At 43.5% G+C, this 21412-nt stretch overlaps 2 protein-coding genes across 3 annotated transcripts in view; one reads left to right on the forward strand and one right to left on the reverse strand.

Annotated features, from left to right (window-relative positions):
• unc80 (unc80, NALCN channel complex subunit) overlaps positions 1 to 8567 on the forward strand; it is a 125698-nt gene extending 117131 nt beyond the window's left edge. For both annotated transcript variants that reach the window (XM_077658820.1, XM_077658821.1), the window contains exon 62: positions 2095 to 8567. In XM_077658820.1, the coding sequence (XP_077514946.1) occupies positions 2095 to 2432 (338 nt within the window). In that variant the 3' untranslated portion in view covers positions 2433 to 8567. The remainder of the gene's footprint in view (positions 1 to 2094) is intronic.
• A 5229-nt stretch (positions 8568 to 13796) lies between these two features.
• On the reverse strand, positions 13797 to 18592 carry LOC144125449 (mitochondrial fission 1 protein-like). Its single transcript, XM_077658823.1, has 6 exons — positions 18387 to 18592; positions 17815 to 17947; positions 15602 to 15678; positions 15036 to 15141; positions 13982 to 14066; positions 13797 to 13895 (listed from the first exon to the last, which is right to left on the reverse strand). Exons 1-6 carry the CDS (start codon positions 18582 to 18584, stop codon positions 13892 to 13894), a joined length of 603 nt encoding a protein of 200 aa, XP_077514949.1. The 5' UTR covers positions 18585 to 18592; the 3' UTR covers positions 13797 to 13891.
• Positions 18593 to 21412: the final 2820 nt, after the last annotated feature.

The raw sequence follows: 21412 nt of genomic DNA on the forward strand, positions 1-21412 counted from the left end.
AGCATGGGATGCTGCTTATCAAACTGGAGCCAGCAGGCTCTAGCGTGGAACAACTATTCTCCAGAAGCTGAACAACTGATAAGTAGTCATGTGTGGATATTGAAATTTTCAAATATGAATTGCATATGAACAGGAAGAAAAAGTGGCTTCGAATATTGAATCAAGTATCAGTTCAAAATTGAGGCCAAAATATTTTTGTCAAGCTAATATGGATGGTGATGAGAACAAAATTACTGCAGATGTTACAGATGTATTACAGATGTTTCATTTTCTGCATTTCGAGTGAAGGACACCAGAGGGAATGTAGTGAAAAAGTCTGAATGACTGAGTGATGGTCCTTTTCTTCTGTGGTTTTATGTCTTACAGTGCCAAGTTGCCATGTTGATGTGCATTGCCATTTTCCATAGTGCATGAATGCTGTGAAGAAAACTCTGCAGCTTGTGCCACATAGAAAGCTGCATTCAGCAGCTGTCAGCCGACTGAGTGCTGATATGTAGTGGCGGTTCATGGGATGTTAACAGTCATAGTAGGAGTTAGTCCATTTAGCCATGAGATGCCATCACATATTGTAGACCACTAGGCGTGTCAAGCTGCAGCACATTATTTCAAGCATAATGGCCACCAGGATAATGGGCTCGTAGCTCCCAAAATTATGTCTAATTTTAAATTCACTGGCCATCACAATGCACAAAAGCAGACTTTATTACGCAAATACAGTCGCCGACCGATTTTTCAGACTCTGCGGGACCCAGAAAAATGGTCCGAATAACCGAACAGTCCGAAAAATCCGTGAACTGAGAAAAAAAAAAAAACTTTTCTGTGAAAAACTGTCTTTCAAAATTGCGAAAATTGCAGCTTCCGTTGTTCCGCCTACAAGTGATAATATTAGACTGTATCTGAGTCGTAGTCATGCTTTCATCATGTCTGCACCCTCTCAAGTCATGTGATACCAAGCAGTGCGACCTGGCCTCAAGTCATGCCGCGAAGAAATGCACTCGCCGCATGAAACAAGAACAGTCAGTTTGCATTGGGCAACAATGCTCTCGAAGACTGAGAGGTAACCCATGGGAAGAAGCGAGCAGAAACAAGCACCTCAAAATGCACTCCCCCTCCCCTACTTCTGCGTTTTCTGCCCCACACTGCGGGTGGCGTCATCCAAGCCGCGGCGGATGTTGCAAGTGTCCTGCTGTCCCGTTTTCAGTGCAATCATGCGCGCTTTGTATGCCATCTAGATGGCAACGGAGAGCGTTCCTTTACCATGAATGGTGACGATGGAGAACAAATAGCCAAGCCTATCCAAGCCAGTTCGTTCGATTTACTCCGTCAGTTCCCGGCAATTCCATTTAAATCCGAGGTGGAAACTTTCACGGTGGCGAGCAGGTTGGTTGCGACACCGATGCCGGCTTGCGTCTGTTTTAGGCCAAAATAATGAACTTTCGGTTGAAAAACGATCTTCGCTGTATAGTTGGCATCAATTTTAGTGCAAAAAACGGAACTATTAGACTCCATAATGTCTGAAATATCGGTTGTGAAAATGTACGCGACAGTTCCTCAGCGAAGTCCGAAATATTGCGCAAGTCCGAATTATTGGAGTATGAAAAATCGGTCAGCTACTGTATAAATATCTGTATATTGACAGCTGATGTAAAAAAATCCTCTGTTGAGATTTCTCATTAAAACAATGGCATGCAGGGCTGTGTGTAGTGACAGTGCTGAAATGATGGACAATTGAACTTGAAAACAAACTTCTAATGATGGGTGAATTTGAGTGAGCAAAAGACAGTGGAAAGAAACTGGACCACTGCACAACTCACAGGCACATCCATTGGTCATAAAATCTGTAAGCTGTGCCTTAAAGCCAGCTCCTATTTATAAGTGTCATCAAACAATCCAGCTTGTTCATAGGTTATAGAGACAGTTCTCAGAAAATGCTCTAAGCATCACAGTATGTGAAAAATTTGATTTTGCAAGCACATCCTGTCCTGAAACAGAAATATGTTAAAACTGCCCATCTGCGTTGCACAAAGCAGAAAGTAAATGAATGTAAAGCATATGATAGCATTGCTACAGCAGTCCTGTGCTACTGCTTTTCAGGAGAGGGCCCACCAACCCCTACAGCATCTAGACCTCAGTCTCCCGAGACAGGGGAGCCACAGAAGCCAAGGCACCGGCTTCAGCGCCAGAAGGCGCAGAGTCGCAAGACATTCAGATTTGGAAAATCGAGACGGGGAGCTGGCTGGGCAGCAACTGAAGTAGGGATTGCCACTGCTGCTGATGATGCACCACCACCTACGCTGGCCGAAGAGGAGCCAGAAGGCCGACCCCGCCCCACTCGGGCATCCTCCATCCATGGCCTGCCTGCCAGTGCCGTGAGCACTATCAGTGCCTTGGCTAGCGACCACAAAGGAGAGGATCGCTCAGCCAAAGACTGAGCACACAGAAGGGCTGTAGGGCACTATGCCTAGCAACCAATCTTGTCTTTGAGCTTTTTACTTTTGGACTGCAGCCAAAGGTAAAAGTGCTTGTATAACCAGGTGGCTGTCTGCAGTCAATGCTTGACAAATGTACAGTGATACCAGGCGGGACACCTAATATAGTCATAGAAGCTGGTAGAGAGCAAAATGGTGAGTCTTGTGATGGTGCACGATACAAGGCACTTGATATGAGCATTTAACATCTGTCATTGGGCTAACTTAGAAAAATGTACTCATTGGTAATGGCTTTGTCCAAATATGAAGAAAGGACAGAAAGTGAAAGGAACTGGCCCTCAGCTGCAAAATCTTACTATTAGCCTGCGCTCTGTGTTGACAAATGCGTATGAATAATGTGTTTGTTCATTTTGCTTCTTTAACTGCTTCTGGTGGAAGTCACTTTTTTGAGTTGCTAGTCTTCTTGTGTACCAACGAGGCTTGCATTAATGTTTGTGTGAGGCATTGAAGCCTGGCACGTGAGTCAAGTTTTTGTTGTGTGCACTTTCTTACTTCATTTCATCTTTGTGTCCTTATGAAGCTAGTCATTTTTGAAAACTGAAAAAAAAGGATGCTTTTTTGTACAGTGCAGTGGTTAAAGTGTTCTCATGACTAAAGTTAAACGAAGCCTTGCCTGTACTGCACTTTGTTGTGCATCAAATGACTCTTGGCAGTGTAAGCTCTGTGTTGTCACCCATAGTTCAAGTGTTGCATTGAGATTTAAAAGCTGGAGCTACTCAGTCTCATTATGCGGGCCATAAAGGACAGAGAGTCAAGCAGATAAAAATCGCAAGCTACAGTGCCTGTGCAAGCTTTCGTGCCTCACGCGACTAGCTTTGCACTGATTCCTTAAATTTGTTTTATATTGTCCTTCAGGATTACAAAAGGTGATGGTGCATGGCGTTAAATCATTGAAAATTACTTTTGGGCCATAAGTGTGCTGCTTGCTCGATGGGACTTTACCATTCTCTTCAACAATATGACATCCACCCATGAAACTCGGCATCGCATGGCTTCCAGTGGGAAGCAGTTGTTCACAATGAAGACTGCTTAGCCCACTGACATCCAGACAGACAAATTGTGCAAAAAGAACAGACTCAAAATGAAATATACGCACAGATATGTCTGCACTGTGCATATGTTCATGCATGCTCTTTCCTTTTTCCCTGTTCATTTTGTGCAGGTTATTTGTCTGTCAGTATGCACCAAACTGCTTTATCATGCGTGCTCTTAGACTGATGTCCAATGTCCAATTTTTTTCTTTCAAATGTGCGAGCAGTGCAGTGATGAACAGCAATACTTTTCTTGTACTGTCGTCACACAGCTTGTGTTCTATATTGTTTATGTTTAAGTTAGCAGAAAAAGGTGCCAAACACGAAGAAGTTTTGGAGACAGTAAAGTATTAAGGCATCCTGTTAGTTTTGAGGAGTAAAGAGTGTTCTAGAGTTAAAGAGGTCAGACCCCTGAGATGTTGTCTCTTGAAGCATTGCACCTTTGCTGCTTGTTTCGTAGTTCTGCAGAAATTATCTGTTTTGCTCCGAATTCATCCAAAGACAAGTGACGCAAATGTGATGTTATAAGGCAGGTAACTCATTTTTAAAGTTCGGCCATCAGTCTAAACCTGGTTGGTAAAGTAAACATTTCTTTTGTGGGTGATTGAAGGTTGTCAGCTACTCAGAAGGACAGGATTCTGCTAAAAGTGAGTGTCCTAGTAAGCAGGTTTTCCTGCCGGTTATAAACCTTCCCGGTTTACTGCCTAGCCTGTTTTTGCAGTGACTGTGAGTCCCAACATTACCTGCGAATTGCGAATACCTGGTTGCACTGAGCTGACATTGTGCCAGCGTGCTTGAATATGGATAAGAGAGCATGCATTGAGCAAGCTCATTGCTATTGCTGTTGGTGCTGCCATATGGGAGAAAGTTTGGGCTTGATGTTACAGGACAAACATGTTGGTCCATCAACAGGGCTTCGAGTACTTTGCACAGTTTAATGTAATGTTGTTTAGCGCCGTTTGAAAATTCATGTTCTTGTTGAGAACATAGGCACAGAATTGTGCTCTTCTCAGTTTTCCTTGTTGGAGTTGATCAGTATGGACTGTTTGATTAGGTGATTGTTTTGCAGCCATTGACCTGTGCCGCTAAATTCAGCCAGCTACTTGTTTTAGGGTTCTTGAGAAAGGTAGCAAGGCAGGGTGCACGGCCAACAGATCAGCTTTTATCGTTATCAGAATGATTGGCTTCATCTGAGTGCAGTGTTAATTTCTTACAACAGGGCCCGTGCTAGCCTTGCAGCTTGGGCTTTTATTTTGCATAGCTTGTAGTTTGAAAACATGTTGAGGCTGAGAGTCCAGCTGTATGCATTAATCAGACCTCACAAGATGAGTGATTTTGTTGCCATTTATTTGGAAACAAAACTTTCGGACGTTGAGTTCGAGTTCAGGCTTTGTATCAACAGTGGTGGCCGCATCTCATTGGAGGCAGAATACAAAAAATGCCTGTTTACTGAGATTTCAGTGCACGTTAAAGGACCCCAGGTGGGGGTTGAAATTGATTTAGAATCCTCCGCTGTGGTGTGCCTCATAGCTTGTAGTGTAGTGCTGACACAGAAATGCCTCATTAACCACCAAAAAAAAAAAAGAATGAAACAATGGTGATACACATAAGCAACATCACTAAGCAAGAAATATGCATTTATTCTGCATGGAAGAATGCTCCCAAGAGTGAAATAGTGCACAATATTTCAGTAGCATTTATATAATGCCTGCTGCTGCTGTTTTGTAGTTTTTTTTCCTGCATAGGTGTTCATATATTTTCCTGGATATATGTCTGCTTTCTTATCATGGGTTTATCATTAATTTAGATGCCATTGAGACATGCTTGATGCTAAACTAATGCTAACCTGTTGGTGGGATAACCCTGTAGAACATTGTTCATGCTGTATCAGGCTATATCATTGTTTGCGCTATATCAGGTTGCTGGTTGATACCATGAAATACATTTTAAATGCGGAAAGTTAACTTGGAGATGCAGTGAGCACAGCTGTTACTTTTGCCATATTTGCATTTGATGGACTGTTGGAAAACACTCAACTGCAGTTGTGGCATCCTTGATACGAGCAAATAATTAATTTTACATCTTTTTTTTTTTTTCATATGAACTAGACAGTCGTAGCTGTTTATCACAAAAATTGTTCCTATCGGCAATGTCATTTGTGCCAGCAGATCTGTCACTTGTGGCAGCTTAGGCAGCACTGTAGAACGAACACATTGTGGGCTGGGTAGTGCATGGCTTTGGCATCTGCGGCATGTCTTCAGTGCTCACAGTGCTGGACACAGCTTTACTTCGAATGGTTTGAAAATCACCAACTGCCCCGAGAAAGGTTGCCGCTTCTTGCCTGCACTGTGATGCAATGCACTGACAGACCATTTTGTCACAAAGTATTAACATTTCTTGCTTGTTCTGAGGTCAATTGGAAGGGTAATTTTGCTCCAAAGAAGTGTTTTTGCCTCAAAAGTGCTGTTGCAAATAGCATCCTAACTGCTTTGTGGAGGTCAAGGTTCCTTTTTTGTTGTTTAATAGAGACAGCGCAAGTTACAGCTTGTCATATACAGAAAGTAGTCATAGCTGAATGTTTTCTTTAGCGCCCCTCATGGCAGGGAGCAAGTGGCGATCAAGATTGAGGCACGGAAAGCAGCATTGAGTGCCGTGTAGTGATAGAGACAAGAGTTCTCACGATGCCATACAAAACAGCTGCTACATCACGACGTTGAGGCAGAACTTACAAGCAAGGAGGCTTCATGTTACTGTTCTGCCGTTTACTTAGATCTTGGTTCACTTTTTATTGTTAGAGCCAAGAGTCATCACAGTAACTTCCTTACCCATTGTTTTCAACCTGTGTACTCCAGCTGGGGCTGGGTTGTGCCTATTCCATCTTTATGATGCTTTTGTGGGTTGCTGGAGATAATACGAGTTGCTGGGAAAGGCAGTCTGAAATTTTTTCAAAGTATACTTTACAGGGTTTTTTAAGCCAAAGAAAGACATCCTTCGTGATACCTAGTGTGCAAGCAAATCACCGAGATGCTGGTTTTCTGTTGCAGTGCCAGTGAATTGTTCTGTTGAACAGTGTTATGTCACTATTCCCAGAGACTTGTTATTGTATATTGAATTGCTTTATCGTCCTTGTCTGCTCTTTGGGTTGATGTCGTCTTGGTGGATGCCCATTTGTTGCTGATGAGATGCTTACTGCAGGGCTCTGCAGGCTCCATCCAGAACATTTAACGGAAGCCCAACCGTGACATTGTTCAAAGCTCATGACTGAGCTTTTGGTTAAGGTGCGTATATATTGTGGTAATTTTTTCTTGAAAGTTGATGTCAGGTTTCATGCATTTCAAACACCTGTGCCACAAGTTTTCGTGCCAACACAAAATATGTTGCCATATATTGCGTCCAAGTGATATGCACAACTAGATAGCCACTGAAGTACCAATTGGGTGGGCTACAGCTATTAGTTCTCGCTTTACAAGCAGCAGTGCAAGAAATATGCGTTCCAGTACTGCTGGTGTGAGAACTTTATGCCAGCAGGTGTAACATAATATGTGTTCCACTCTGCTGCTTTCCTACTTTAGGGAAATCTTAATTTTGGTGCCAAAGTACCTGTGGCCCTTGTGTCCTGATATTACAAGTTTCTAATATTCCTGCATAGGCCAGAATATTAAATAAAGGCACTAATTGCTAGCTGTTATGAAATTTAAAAACTGTTCTGGTGCTGGACATGCTTAAGGTGTGTCTAATCTCAAATTACTGTTCCATGGCATCTTGGAGGCAAATTGTACAAGCCTCCCTGCAAATGCCACCTAAAAATAGAATATATACATGTCTGTTATGAGGTGTTTGCAGCAAAAATCTGACAGGAGCAATACGCACAAGGCCTTGCTTCAGTCCATAAAAAATTCAAGCAGGCTGTGGTAGCCTGAATAGTCTTCACACATATATTGTCAGTTTGTAGACGACATTGCTGTGAACAGCTGAGTGCTGTGTTAGCTTTTTCATCTGCGTTGTTTCACTTCAGTTGAGCAGTGAACCTAATGTGCTAGCCAAAGTATATGTTGGAAGGTGAACAACATTGCAGTGTCTCTGTATATCATATCGCATTTTGCAGACAAGGCTTTCAGTGGGAACACCTGTTGCGGCGATTAAGCACATTTCCTTAGCTACAAGTGGTGTAGCTTGAGTGGAGTAGTAGCGGAGTTTGAGCGGAGTAGTAGGAGAGTACTCCTATGCAGAGTACTGATATGTGTATAGAGAGAAGAAAGATTGGCAGTTTCATGAGAGGCCTCCACAGTTACAGCAATGCACCAATCTGCTGTTTCAAGCTAAGGTGCCAACACACACAAGAAGCACTTGTTGCTATTATTTGTCTCTGTCATTCTAACTGTACTGTGTCAATGTTGTGTGCCTATGCAGTGTCTTCCTTGTGTTGTGACAGCAAAACAAGAGCAGTATAGCGCTAGGCAAGATAAGAGCCATAGTGTTGCGCCTAGGCTTCCTAGTTGTGGTAGTTGCAATCAGTACCTGTTTGTTGTTGCTGCTGTGCCAATGATGTTCTAGTGAGACTCTATATGCTAAATAGCACTTGTTAATCGATGTGCAACAGTGTCACATTAGTACTGGTAGTGTGTTGCTTGACTGCTACTAGTCAGATTGCATGTGGTACATTTGTAGTCCAGTTGGCGAGCTGTTTGCCTGAAACTGTTTTGGGGAAGACTGCAGGATTTGTTTTCAGAGCGAGATACTTAATGTGAGCGAGATACTTAATGTATCGATTGATGGCTGGATTTTTTCCAAACAGGCATTTCTGATGCCTCGACGGATGTATTGTTGACATGCCAATGTTAGTCTATAACTGTCCATTCATTATGCAGGAGCCAATTTTACAAGCATGCCAGAATATAAAATAGTATATTTAAGTTTATCAATGTTGTGTACAATAAGCTAGTGACGTGTTTTCTAGGCATTTGTTTTTCTATTGCAGTTGGTCTTCAGCCTTGTACAAGCATTCCTATTTTGAATGCATTCGTACAATAAAGCTTGTGCAAAATGGTGTGCTTGTTAACTACAGCAATTTTATACATTGTAAAACTAGAAGAGCCACTTTAAAATGGCATTGTTTTGGTATTGCACTTAGCACCAAACTCGGCATTTCTGTTCTAAAAACCTTCAGTGCAGTATACTTTGCACACAGACGTTTGATGTGAATGATACCACTGCAGTATTGACAGACTGCACTCAGAGAAATTGTGTAGGGCTTGCCTGCAGGGAAAGTTTCTGCACTAGTGAAATGGTCATGACACAAGTTTATATGCACTTGAGAAAATGTGTAGGGCTAGCTTGCTGGACAAATTTCTGCATGAGTGCCAATACTGTTTGTTCATCCCAGATATATCGAATTATTGTTTAGACGAAACAGTCAGAACAGCCACGTAAAAATACCATGCAAAAATATAGCACTATTGTTTTCACATTATTGAACTTGCATTCAGCGGGACATTCAATGTATCAGATGACGTGTCATGTCCCTGCAAGTGGCGCTTTTAACGACACTTCCACAATCAATTTTTGTGCTCAGATCTGGAAAGGCTGCACGTTACAAGGCGACCGCAGGGTGTGTTTGAGAGTAGCCTTCATTCTTGTTCTCATCGTGCACTCGACACTGGTGTCATGCAGAAGAGCTGGCTTTCATTACACCGCTTATCATGCGGTGAAGTCCACTAGACAACCGGAGGTGCTCTCCTGGCATGGTTTGCTTGCTTTGCTGCCAAAGACGTGGGAACCAACTGTTCCTTAGTTTTAATGAAATATTATTCTATTACGGTATACTGTTAGGTAGTAGGGGTGAGGTCTAAGAGACATTTCGCCTGTACCACTGATGGATTAAATGATAGGCGGTGGCTAGTTGTAAAGCACAGTGTTGTGGAATGTTCGCTGTGGCTTTGACGCAAAGCAAGCTGGGCCTAGCAAGGCGTAGGGAGTGGCGCTAGCATGAGTGCACTGTGTTCTTGCTTCCATGTTGCAAATAAGCTTATACGTTGCTATGTTTTATAGAACCCCACTGTAGTAAACTCGGATATAGTAAAGTGAAATTGCAGTCCCATTTCACCTCCCATAGACGACTGTACTTTTTTTTTCGGTTATAGTAAAGATTTGTTTCAGAAAGAACAGCTATAGTAAAGAGCGTCTGGCCATGGCGATGTTCCCGCGGAATGATGACAACACGGCATGCGCGAGGCCGACATTCGGAGGCAAATGCATACCAAAGACGATAAAACAGTCCTCTTTGAGCTAGCTTCACAATCAAGCTCTAAAGCTGTGAGCAGAGGCCGGCTTCTTCAACTCCATGGGGTCACGAGGCAAGGCGCACTGTTATTCCGTGTTGAGCTAAACAGTGCTGTTTAAGATAGCTTGACCACCACGCTTAGAAGCTGTGGGAAGAAGCCAACTTCTGCAAGCCCTTAGGGCCGTCAGGCAAAGCACGCGGCACACAAAAAAAGCTGGCTATGAAGCAGAAAGGAGTCGGCGAGGGTAGCTGAGAAAGGAAAGAGTAAAAATGCACTGAAAAGTAGGGAAGAAAAGAAAAGGGCGAACATTCGCAGCATGGCAGAGCGAAGCACAAGGAAGCGGCGGAGGCGTGAACGGTACTGCTAAGCCTTGACTGTGTCGCTCGAGTTTCTTCACTACTGCCCCAAACCATGCTGAGGCACGGCTGGTCTCGAGGGGAGCGCGCGCTTTTCTTCTTACGGCCTTCGCAATGGGGTCTGTTTCCGCCTCCCGCCGCACCTCGGTGGTGTCGCCACTGCCCCACCGCTCCGCCGCTGCGACCGCCGTTCACTCCGAAGGAGAACGCGCGCTCGCTCCCAATTCGGCCCGCGTCAGTGGTAACTGTCAAGCCTTTATATTTTGCCTCTTACGCTTTACGCAAAGACTGTGTAGTCAGCCCCTTTCCCATGGGCGAAATCTGAAACAACGGATTAACGTTTGCGCGCTCACTCCTTGAGCCCGACTGTGTATGTTCGAACGTATGCTTCGAGCACAGACGTCAACACGTTCTACCCTTATATTTGTCTAAAAAGCAAGGCTTTCAGCTTCTATAGTTCGTCTTCCGGCAGGTTCCTTGAGTGCGTAGAATGATATTCGGCATGTAATACTTGGATGGCGAGTTTCAAGAAGTAAAGGATTCTGCAGAGCAAATATAGGTGCTGACATTTCAAGCGCAGCTGCTTTAAGTTTGCACAACAGCGGCATTAGCAAGAATTCACGGTGCTACCCAGGAAAACGCGTCATGTCATTTGCGAAAGAAACGGTTATAGACGAATCCCAACCCTGGCTGCTGGAGCAGAGCACGTTGCAAGCACGCGACGTTCAAGATATCCTTTTGGAAAGGCATTTTGAAGTTTGGCGCCGTCTCGCGACTGCCCGTGCCACCCCATGACAATGCGAAAATCACTTGTTTACAGTAACTGCAAGCATGAACTGCCAGCAAAGCAAAATTAGGAACTGTGCTCTGCCTGAATAAAATCGGCCTTTACAAGCGAGTAAACTTATCTGAGAGGCAATGACTACCAGCTTTGCATTATTCTCCTGCATATCTGTAGCCTCGTCATCGCTTCGCTTTCGATAAACCTCCCGTGATCATGAACTTTCCTCACGTCATTCAGAAAACAAAGTAGCACCACAAAAAGAATTTTTGCGCAACTTAACAGAGCTCCACTAAACCTCACAGCAATGCGCGTTATACCAGTTGGCTTAGCTTACAATGTAAGGAACAAAAAATGAACATTTGCAATGCTTACATGTTAGTAAAATCCCCTGAATTTAAGAGAATAGACGGCATTGGGCATTCAAGTCCATAATCTGATGTCTTTTGCAATGATATTTAAACCAAATATTTTAGCAAGTTTCAGGACACGCCACAGGTTGAATATACGTGGAGAACAAAAAATCGCGCTCTATATGGTAGCTGAAGTCACTCATTGGACATACATACTTTCTGAAATTGCAATACTCAGTACATGTCAATATCTGTGGCAGCATACGCAGCTTGTACTGGCTGCTTCTGTTACGTTCTGTTAAGGTTAGTCAGGCCAGAATGACAACAACGAAGCTTGCGTCCAACAGAAAGCATGGAGTTCGCCGGCGCAGCGACAAAACAAGTGCTCAGTCAATGAAGGTAAAAATGACGGTCGCTCTCGGCCTTGCAAAATTGAAAGGTTACCAGGAACTTGAACCTAGACGCCTAATGCGCTTACGACAATTTTGAACATGAAGAGAGACTTGCACGTGGCTACAGTCATTCCAGAGAAATCTGGTGGCCTCTTGTTTGACAACAAAAGCGGATAGGCCGCGGGCCATTGGCTTCGAGCAGAGAAGAATTCATTACAATGCTTCTTGACCCTTGCTCGCACACTAGTAATTAGCATTCTTTTGAGATATTGATACAGGCCTCTCGTTTAAGGAAGTTGTGATGTATATGAAGGCGAAAATAAGTTCATTGAGGATGTGCGAAAAATGATATCTACGTAATTAAGTACTATATACACCTCCCAGCAATCCTGGAATTTATTTGACCTCTCAGCGACTCAAGTACAGTCTCAAACCACCCGCTACGGTGCTATCAGATTTACGGTTCAAGCGTCGTACAGAATTTTTTCCGCGATATAGTACATTTTTATGGGACGAGCACAAAACTTTCGTTCTCTGAGTTTTCATTATGGATCTTCCCCTTAGAATATATTAATTTGTCATTTAATCACGGACCATGACAAATACGAGAGGAAGTGATCAGAGTGTTTCCTTCTGGACTTAAAACCACAAATGCTCGACATAGTTCTGAGGAATGAAAGAGTGATTCCTCATTTTCAATGTTTTCATGGAGCAAAATTTGTGACGAAGAATCTGTGCGCCATGTGGACTGTGCTGCAGATAGGCAGTTTAAGCATCTGCATTTTGTGTCTCTTTGATTTCGGTGCTGCTCTCACCATGAACCAGCGGGCTACAGCACGAAACCAGGCAAAAGCCACCCGCCGCCGCAGATGCAGGCGGGGAGGGAGTGGTGGGGTCGTCGCGCCTCTAGCGGCGGCGTAACTCCCGGAGAAAAACTCACATTGCTTCTGCGGCGAATGCAAAGGCCGTATGAAAGAGCGCGCGTGCCCCCCTCGAGACCGGCCATGGCTGAGGCTGCGGAAAATGGCACTGTGTTCCCGCAAAAATTTTGTTTTCACATGAAATCAAACTCTTGTTATATTCGTAGCCACATTGTATTTGTGCAAATGTGGTACTTCCTCAAGATGTAAACAAAATCGAAAATGTCATAACTGAAAAGGAACAATTATCACATAAAGGGACAATAGAAACAGGATGGATGGTATTTGTGAGTGTTTCTTTTATAAACCAACACTGTGTTTAGTAAGTAGCCAATTAATTACCAGAGAGCATGCTCAGAGCCATGCCATCACCAACAACTGATATAGTAAAGACCCTGATATAGCAAAGAATTTTGCTGGTCCGAGTCACTTTACTATAGAGGGGTTCAACTGGAATTATCGATGTATCACACTATTTCGTGATCCCCTTCGGGTTCAATATATCTGGAACTGACTACTTTGTACTATGTTGGTCTTTTGATTTTTTTTTTTTGTGCTGTCCATTTAATGTGTTCTTAAAACATATATTTCAGAACTTCTGAATAATGTGCTTGTGGGGATGAAAGGCTGTACACAGCAGAGTGTTATTTTCTGCAGATCTCCTTTCCATCCATCACAGCTTTGGTGTTCGTTGGCTGCTCATGTGATGTCAAGCATTCTTGTAGTACTTGGCCTTCCTAGTGTTGTCAGCACTATAGTTGGATACAACTCAAAAACAAACCACCAAATGCCCCTCAAAGGAGCCCCTTCAGCCAGTGGTGTTGACCAATTCTCCTGCTTGACCGATTTTCCCCCTCTACCCCTTTGACTGATCCCCTTTGATCATTGCTAGCATGAAATCGCAGGGAGTGGCAGATGAAACGGGACTAACCATGGCTTAGTGAGATTAACCACGGTGTCACTGGTTGAAAGGCCTCCTTTTAGGAGCATCTGCTGCTTTGTTGTTGTGTCTGACAAGAGCTGTGTTTTGCATCCCTACATGGAGGGAATTTAATTGTACAAATACACGACATTGCTTGAATGACTTCTCAGGAGCCACTGCACTTTCAAAGAAGGCACTTTCCATGGTGGACACATCAATCATGCCAAGGTTTCTCAGTGTGGAACTTTTACAGCACACAACACAGTATGGCGGAATGCATTACCCACTTTTATTTTGACACTTCTTACATCATGAAAAATAACATTCGGCTAGAGGAAATTTGGGCAGGAGAAGAACTGATGTTGTTTACCTGTGTGGAAAAGAAGTATTACATAGTAAGGAAAGTGCAGCTCAGCTGATCCGCTCAGATGAAAAAGTTCTAATGTATATGCTCACCTTTTGGCTAAGGCAATTCCAAGGCCGACAAGCCCACTAACAGCAAGAGCAGCACCACCGACAATGGCCATGCCTTTTATGCCCTCTGGAATGAGTAATTTTATAATGAGCTCCCACATAGTCGAAGGCAAGTTTTTCTACTCTGATGCAGCAAATACTGTCACATAAAATATAAAACAGTGTCTCCACCCAAGAACTATACTCGTCTCAGCATAACTTGGCAAATAATTTCGAAGCCTCTGGCCAAAGCAAGCCAATCGGGATTGCAGCAACTAGACATAACCAATCTCAGGGAATCGGCTTGCTTGGTGCACTGGATTGGACATGCTGCATGCATACTTCTTTCAGCTAGGTGCACACAAATATCAAACAGCTCTGGAACAGAGGAAGACTACTTTTCAAAACAGTGCTCATAATAAATGCTTGCAGATGCTTAGTGCAGTGCAAAAACAATGAGAAAAATTCCACAGTGAAGGAAATTCATGCACACGAGCACCTTAGGAGCTTAGTAATTAATGCTTCAGGCTGAGCTGCTGTGTACCCAAAATGATCAAATGCAAGACGGATGGCACTTTGTGCTACCTTTGAGGTGCCTCACACTGAGTAAACGCGGTGTGAGGCTGGGGACAGGGCAGCACAACTGGTAAAATTATGAATAGAGATAAATGCAATGGGTTTGTGCCAGGCTCGAGTCGGGCCTCTGAATGAAGCTTGTGCAGTGCTCTAACATGTTGCTATGCAACAGAGGGTTAAGAAACTTATCTGAGAACTAAGTTCTTGTGTACCCACTTGGCAGGCCAACATGGCAGTCTCATCGGAGAAGTACTATTATCACAGCAGGCCTTAGTTGACAACGTAGGTAGGCTCCATAAAAAGTAGGTTAAACATGATTCTGCACTAGTTAAGGCTATGTCACCCAAAAAAATACCAGAATTTTTGTAACAGTAAACAGCATGCGCCCGTCTTCTTGCATGTGTCCACATTCTATCAGTGTTAAATCACTCAGTGCTAAAAAAAAAGAGCAAAGCAATTTAAGAGGCCCAAAAGAACGTACCTTTCTTCATTCTGCTCTTAATAGTTGCCTCAAGGTCCTGTGCTTGTCTGTTGGCTGGCTCAACGTGAAGGAATGCCTTGATAAATTTCAATGCCTTTGAGTACTCCTGGGAATAAGAGTAATTAGAAACAGATACAATACCAGACAGATAATGGAATTGCACAATATCTATATTCAGAAGCTTTATGAACAGAAACATCCATCCTACTGGCTCGCTGTGTGACCTGCCAATCATCAGAAGATAACATCATTAAGGCTGCATGCATGATTACACGACTGCTCTGAAAGGGATGCGATGTGAATGTTAGCATAAACGACCAATCAACAACCTGCTGCCAAACTGTGCGAGGGGGACATACTTTTAACATCGGTCGCTGGACCACTCATCAAGGCAGTACTCGAAAGGTTAAAAAGAAATGGTACAACGCCAATCAAATGGCTGACCGACTGTTACGCAGTTCGGATGCCTGTTTTGAGCAAGGTAGTGCACAGTGCTAGCAGCTTGTGCAATGTCTCGTTAATAAATCATCTGAACATAACTGTGTGGTACATTTCAAAATACAAACCTGAAGCTTGGTGCTGCCAACAGCCAGGTAGAAAAGATAATCTCGCTTGGCCTCTGCATTTCCATGGTGGAAAAGATCTGTTGAATGAAACACATAAAGGCAAATTAAGGTGAACCATCATTCGGTGCTGTCAGCACACTATAACAGTCCAGTGAACCGTAGCTAATGGTCGCTACTATACCACCACTACTATTATTATGCAAAACACATAGAAAGATCTCGCATTTGTGTTTGCGTTTATTCCAAAAAATGTATTACATTAGCGTACTTTTCCCTCTTTCTGGACCTTTCCAGCACCACTTATTTGCTCCTTGTCACATTCATATTCATAAGTTGAGCATGCTGTTTGTTGCACAACAATTTGAGCTTGTTAGAATCAGTAACAACTGCCTGCTTGATCTCAACGTGCATGAACATAAGAAAACCAATTCACATGAAAAACTCATTATCACAGATCTCCTTACATTACCTTGCTTTCCATCTTGGAGTTTTGTGCTTTTTCTTTGTTGTACTATCACTCACTTCCCTTTTTTTTCTCATTATATATTGCCCTATGCTCTGCAATACGCATATACCCCCTATAAAAAGTCTTCAGGCCACAGGGTTTGCTCTTTAGCCGTGTAGTGGAGCACTCAAGGCACACGTCAAGCTGTAAACTTCTGTAAGGCAAAAATAACATTTGTCGTCCTAGCCTTAAATCCTTTTGGTCATTAAGGTGGAGGTCCCATGCTTTCGTGGCCACTGGTCAGTTTTCACAATGTTTGCGCAATCACTGTGGTCCTTCTGTTTATGGTAGAAAAACAAGTTTTAGCTCATTAGAACGATAAATATATTTACGTTTCAGTGGTATGCATTGTTAATAGCAATAAGTGCAGTGAGCAAAAAACGCAGTGCACAAAACAATACTTTTGTAAGGCTTGCCTACTTGTGTCAAGTTTTTTGAAAAACTACTGCACCAAAAAAAGGAGGGGCTGCTTTTGCAGCATTTTAATAAAATATAAATCTTTGTATGTGCCAAGTGGTTTTTGGCTCCAGTGGAAAGTTACTTAGAACCGGCGCTCTAAAGACCAAAAATGACAAAAATGATGTGTATTAGCAGTTCAGTAGTTTCCTATCTAACTGACAAAACACTCACATTTGTGGCACGGTGTCACGAGACCTCTGAACATATCGTTTTGATGATTACTTTTAACTTCAATCACCGAAAACTAAAGAACTATCAAGCAGAGCTGAAAGAAAATTTGGCACACTCCATGAAAATAGCACATGCCACAAATGTGATAAATATGTATGTGTTTCGTCAATTAGATGGAAAGCTACTGAGTCGGTAATGCGCATTATCTTTGTAATTTTTGGTGTCTTTAGAGCGCCGCTTATAAATAGCTATCCAGTGGAGCCAAAAACCACTCGGCATGTACCAGCACTAACATTTCAGTTAAAAGGCTGCAGAAGAAGCCTCTTTTTTTTTTTAGAGCAGTAGCTTGTTAAAAAGCCACGCAAGCAGGCAAGTCAAAAGTATTGTTTTATGCACCACGTTTCTTGCTCACTGCATGTAGACCAACAATTATTGCTATTAATGCATACCATTGAAAGGCACACAGTATATTTTTCTAATCAGCTAAACTTGCTTTCCTATCACAAGCAGGAGGACTATAGTGATAGCGCAAAGCCTGTGAGAAATTGCCAGTGGCCGCAAAAGTGCGAGACTCCTGCCTTGAAGACGCTGCGAGTGCGCTACTATACGACTCAAAATCAGTGCATATGGCCCAAAGACTATTTACCAAGACTGTATTCATACCCCGAGGGTAAAAACCGATTACAAGCCCTATATATCTGACTGCCATACATATGGTCTCTCCTCCATCCTGTCATCTAACATGACAGTTCTACTGTCAGCTGCCATTATGAAAGCATTCCACTTGGTAAAGTGCGCTATTTGAAGCAGCACCTCTGAAAAGCTGTATATATTTTGAACCCCTATTTACTGCACAGCCAGCTGTGTACTCCCTTTTTATTCAACTGCTGCTATTGACTACCTGTTAATAAGGAATACTGGAGCACACTATAATAAGCCGTGAGTAGCGCTACAATCAGAGGCATTGTTTAGCAAACGCCCAACCAGTCTGCACGCAACTTCGGCTTAAAACCAATGCCTAAGACTGAACGGCACATAGTTAGCATTCACTTGGAACACATGACGTGCGATGACTCACCTTCCATCAGCATAACACCACGGCGGATATCTGCTGGATATCTGCTTCTGACAAGACACCACGCATATTCGAACTGTGTCTTCGGATCAACGTCACCTCTTTTCATTTCTTCATGGTACCGCTCTTCGTATTGCTTAACAAGATAGGAAAAAAAGGGGGGTAAGCTGTCGCTGCGCTCATTGCGTCACAGGCGGACAACATTCTCGAGCTGACATCGACACGAATTTCATGGTGCTGACGCAATTGTGGCCACCGATCTCATTAAAAGTACACAGCAAACTTGAAACAAGACGGTATTAATAAGACTAAAATATTTGTTCGTAGAGACGCCCAGTAGGCGGCGACAAATCCTAATGATTACAGCTTCGATAGGGACACAATGAAAACAAGCAGCAACAACCATGCACAGGCTATGACCAGCTCAAAAGGAAATAAAACAAAAACTCAGCAGCGACGCTGCAATTTACGAAAACACTATTTATCTGACAGAGTGGCCGAGAACGAAAGTTGCGCTGCGGCAAAGGGTGATACATGGTAAGCTACGCGAAGCAAGCTACTCGATGGAAGCTTACTTTGAGGTCTGTCGCGCTCACGTAGTCTTCAAGAATCGACTCCATTTGGTGTAGTAGGTCACATAAACTTGATGCAAGCCCGATTCCAGAAATGATATGCACAGCGCCAAACGAGCAAGCAACTGTTTCAACCGCTACGTATCGGCTATGTTGCACCGTCGAAACCTGAAGCCAGTGGTGCCAGAGGGCCAGAGGCATCTACGACTACTTGACATACGCTGCTTTGAAACTGCGATGATGATGAGCTTTCTGCATTAGGTAACAATTTTATTTCAGCGTTTGTTGTAAAAAATAAACCTTCAACTACAACGGTTTAGTGTTCCTTCACAAATTTTGTGCATTGAAAATGTTGCTTAGTTTGCGCACTAACTTGTATTTTGGGTTTTTCATTGTGTACTTTCGGTTCCAGTTTTATCTGCTACTTGTTCACTCGTTTGTTGGTGATGCGCGTGAAATCCTTTTAACAAAAGTTTCGACAGGCCACTTGTCGGTGTATTTTAGCAAGAAAATTAGAAACCTGCGCATTAGAGGTGAATCGGTTGTCAGAGGAAATTAGAGGCCTTAGAGGCCTTTCTGCTGCAGCAACTCGGACAACCGACTTGCATGCGGGGATCGAACGATGGCGCCGGCTGGAATCCGGCCTCTCAGGGACATATATGGGCACCTTCTTCTCATGTGGCTCGAACGTCCGACACCAACGCAGAGAATTGGCCTCCTGCCGGTGCCGACTGTTCACTAGGTTGGGTTTTGAGACCAGTAATGAAAGACTTTCGAGGATATGGGTAGCCGAAACGTAACATGCAGCCTTCAAAACTCGCTGAATGGTAACCACCGCAGATGGCACAAACGTCCGCTTTGCAGACCTTGTAATCATGGGCGCCACCAACTCGTTTGCAGTGTCGATCCCTGGTGAAACAGCTGGCTCCATGTCCAAGCCGTTGGCATCTGGAACAACTCGGAGGCGTCTAGGTTAACTGGGCGGTTAATTCCATGGATGCTTTGTGAACCCAAGCCCAACTTTCTCTCGGCGCTCGGTGTGGGAGCGAATGTCAGCACAGCAGAATTAGTATAGTTTACTGAACATTCCTTTTCTGGCGACTCCACACAACGCAATAATCGTCGCACGCGAACATCATCATCATCATCATCATCATCACCATCATTATCATCGTCGCCGTCGTCATCATCGTCATCTGGACTACGCCCACTTCAGGACAAAGGCATCTCCCTTGTCTTGCCAATTAACCCTGTCCTTTGCCAGCAGCGCTCACCGTATGCCCGCGAACTTCTTAATCTCATCCGCCCACCTAACTTTCTGCCGCCTCCACTACGCTTCCCATCTATTGGAATCCACTCCGTTACCCTTAAGGACCAGCGGTTATCTTGCCTTCGCATTATATGCCCTGCCCAAGCCCATTTCGTCCTCTTGATTTTGCTAGGATGTGATTAACACGCGTTGGTCCCCTCAGCCACTATGCCCGCTTCCGGTCTCTTAAAGTTACACCTATGATTTTTCTCTCCATAGCTCGCTGCGTTGTCCTTAACTTGAGCTTAACCCTTTTCGGTAGCCACCACGTTTCTGCCCCATAGGTGAGTACTGGTAAGATACAGGGGTTGTATACTTTTCTCTCGAGGGATACTGGTAAACTGCCATTAATTTGATCTGAGATAACCTGCCATATGCGCTCCACCTCATCATTATTCTTCTAGTTATTTCCCTCTCATGATCCGGTTCTGCGGTCACTACTTGCCCTAAGTACAGACATGTTCCTTTACCATTTCCAGCACCTCGCTACCTACCAATTGTGAACTGCTGTTCCCTTGCTGGACTGTTGAACATTACTTAGGTTTTCTGCATGTTAATTTTTAGACTCACCGTTCTGCTCTGCCATTCTAACTCATTGATCATGGTTTTAATTTCATCCCCTGAGTGACTCACAAGGCAATGTAATCAGCGAATCGCAGATTATTCAGGTATTCTCCATTAACTCTTATCCCCAACTGCTCCCAATTCAGGCCTCGGAATACCTCCTGTAAACAGGCGGTGAATAGCATTGGAGAGATCGTGTTTCCCTGCCTGACGCCGTTCCTTATTGGAATTTTATTGCGGACTTTATGGAGGACTGTAGTAACTGTGCAGTTGCTATAGACATATTTCAGTATCTTATAGTCTCAAGTAAACGAGAATGTCGTTTTGGGGTGCCCTCGATTACACACGTCCCAACAAACACAAAACCTCCTCAAAATGTCCCTAAAATAACCCAGCGGGATATTTGAAATCTCCCGAGGAGGTGCTCATTTTACCTGAACGCATCCAAAAATGTTCCTACAACAGTGTCCAAAAAGTTATGCGTCCCAGATAAGGCCCCCGAAAGCTAGGTTGCTTCCTAATTTCTCGGCTGTGGTTTGACGCACTGCGTTCTTTTTTGCTGTACTGCATGAAGACATCGTATCGGTGATGTGTGCAATATTTCATACTCCGCTCGAAAGTGCGCCGCTACTTTTCTAACTGTTCTTAACGCATGCATTGAGCTGAAATGAAGACAAGCAGCTGACGCATGTATGCATCATTAAATACGCAATGTGCGCATCACTTCGGCATCGGTACCTATGGATAACCATTTTATCTCCAGTTCTGAAATCGAAAAAAAAGAAGAAATGAAGCAAGAAAAACATAACGCACGCTGAAAGTTGAGGCATCTTGACCAAACATTCTAAGGACTACAAAAGAATACGCCGGGTGTTTTTTTTTTAAGCAGTTTACAAATCGTTATTTTCAACCCTTCGAGAGATACGTCGGTACGGTCTGTAGGTGTATTGTACAGCAGGGCGGACATTTTGTACCTGGTAGAGCTCAGTGATTAAACTATTAATTAACTGATCAACTTTTTCGCTTTTATTTTAGGGGCCAACATTATATTAAGAAATTGAAGGGCGTGAACATAAAAGCTGTGTCCAGTTTTTCAATTTTCTTTATTTCCAATGCATTTCGAAATATTTAACGTCAAAAACACGCATTTTCAGCT

The sequence above is a fragment of the Amblyomma americanum genome, chromosome 3, assembly GCF_052857255.1.
Source record: "Amblyomma americanum isolate KBUSLIRL-KWMA chromosome 3, ASM5285725v1, whole genome shotgun sequence".
NCBI lineage: Eukaryota > Metazoa > Arthropoda > Arachnida > Ixodida > Ixodidae > Amblyomma > Amblyomma americanum.

What these genes read in the sequence shown, in the direction of transcription:
- LOC144125449 (XM_077658823.1), bottom strand. Translation starts at nt 18,584, where the DNA reads ATGCCTCTGGCCCTCTGGCACCACTGGCTTCAGGTTTCGACGGTGCAA. An exon ending in TGAGCGCGACAGACCTCAAA is followed by an intron (nt 17,948 to 18,386) that starts GTAAGCTTCCAT and finishes TATCTTGTTAAG; the next exon opens with CAATACGAAGAGCGGTACCA. An exon ending in TTGGCAGCACCAAGCTTCAG is followed by an intron (nt 15,142 to 15,601) that starts GTTTGTATTTTG and finishes TCTTATTCCCAG; the next exon opens with GAGTACTCAAAGGCATTGAA.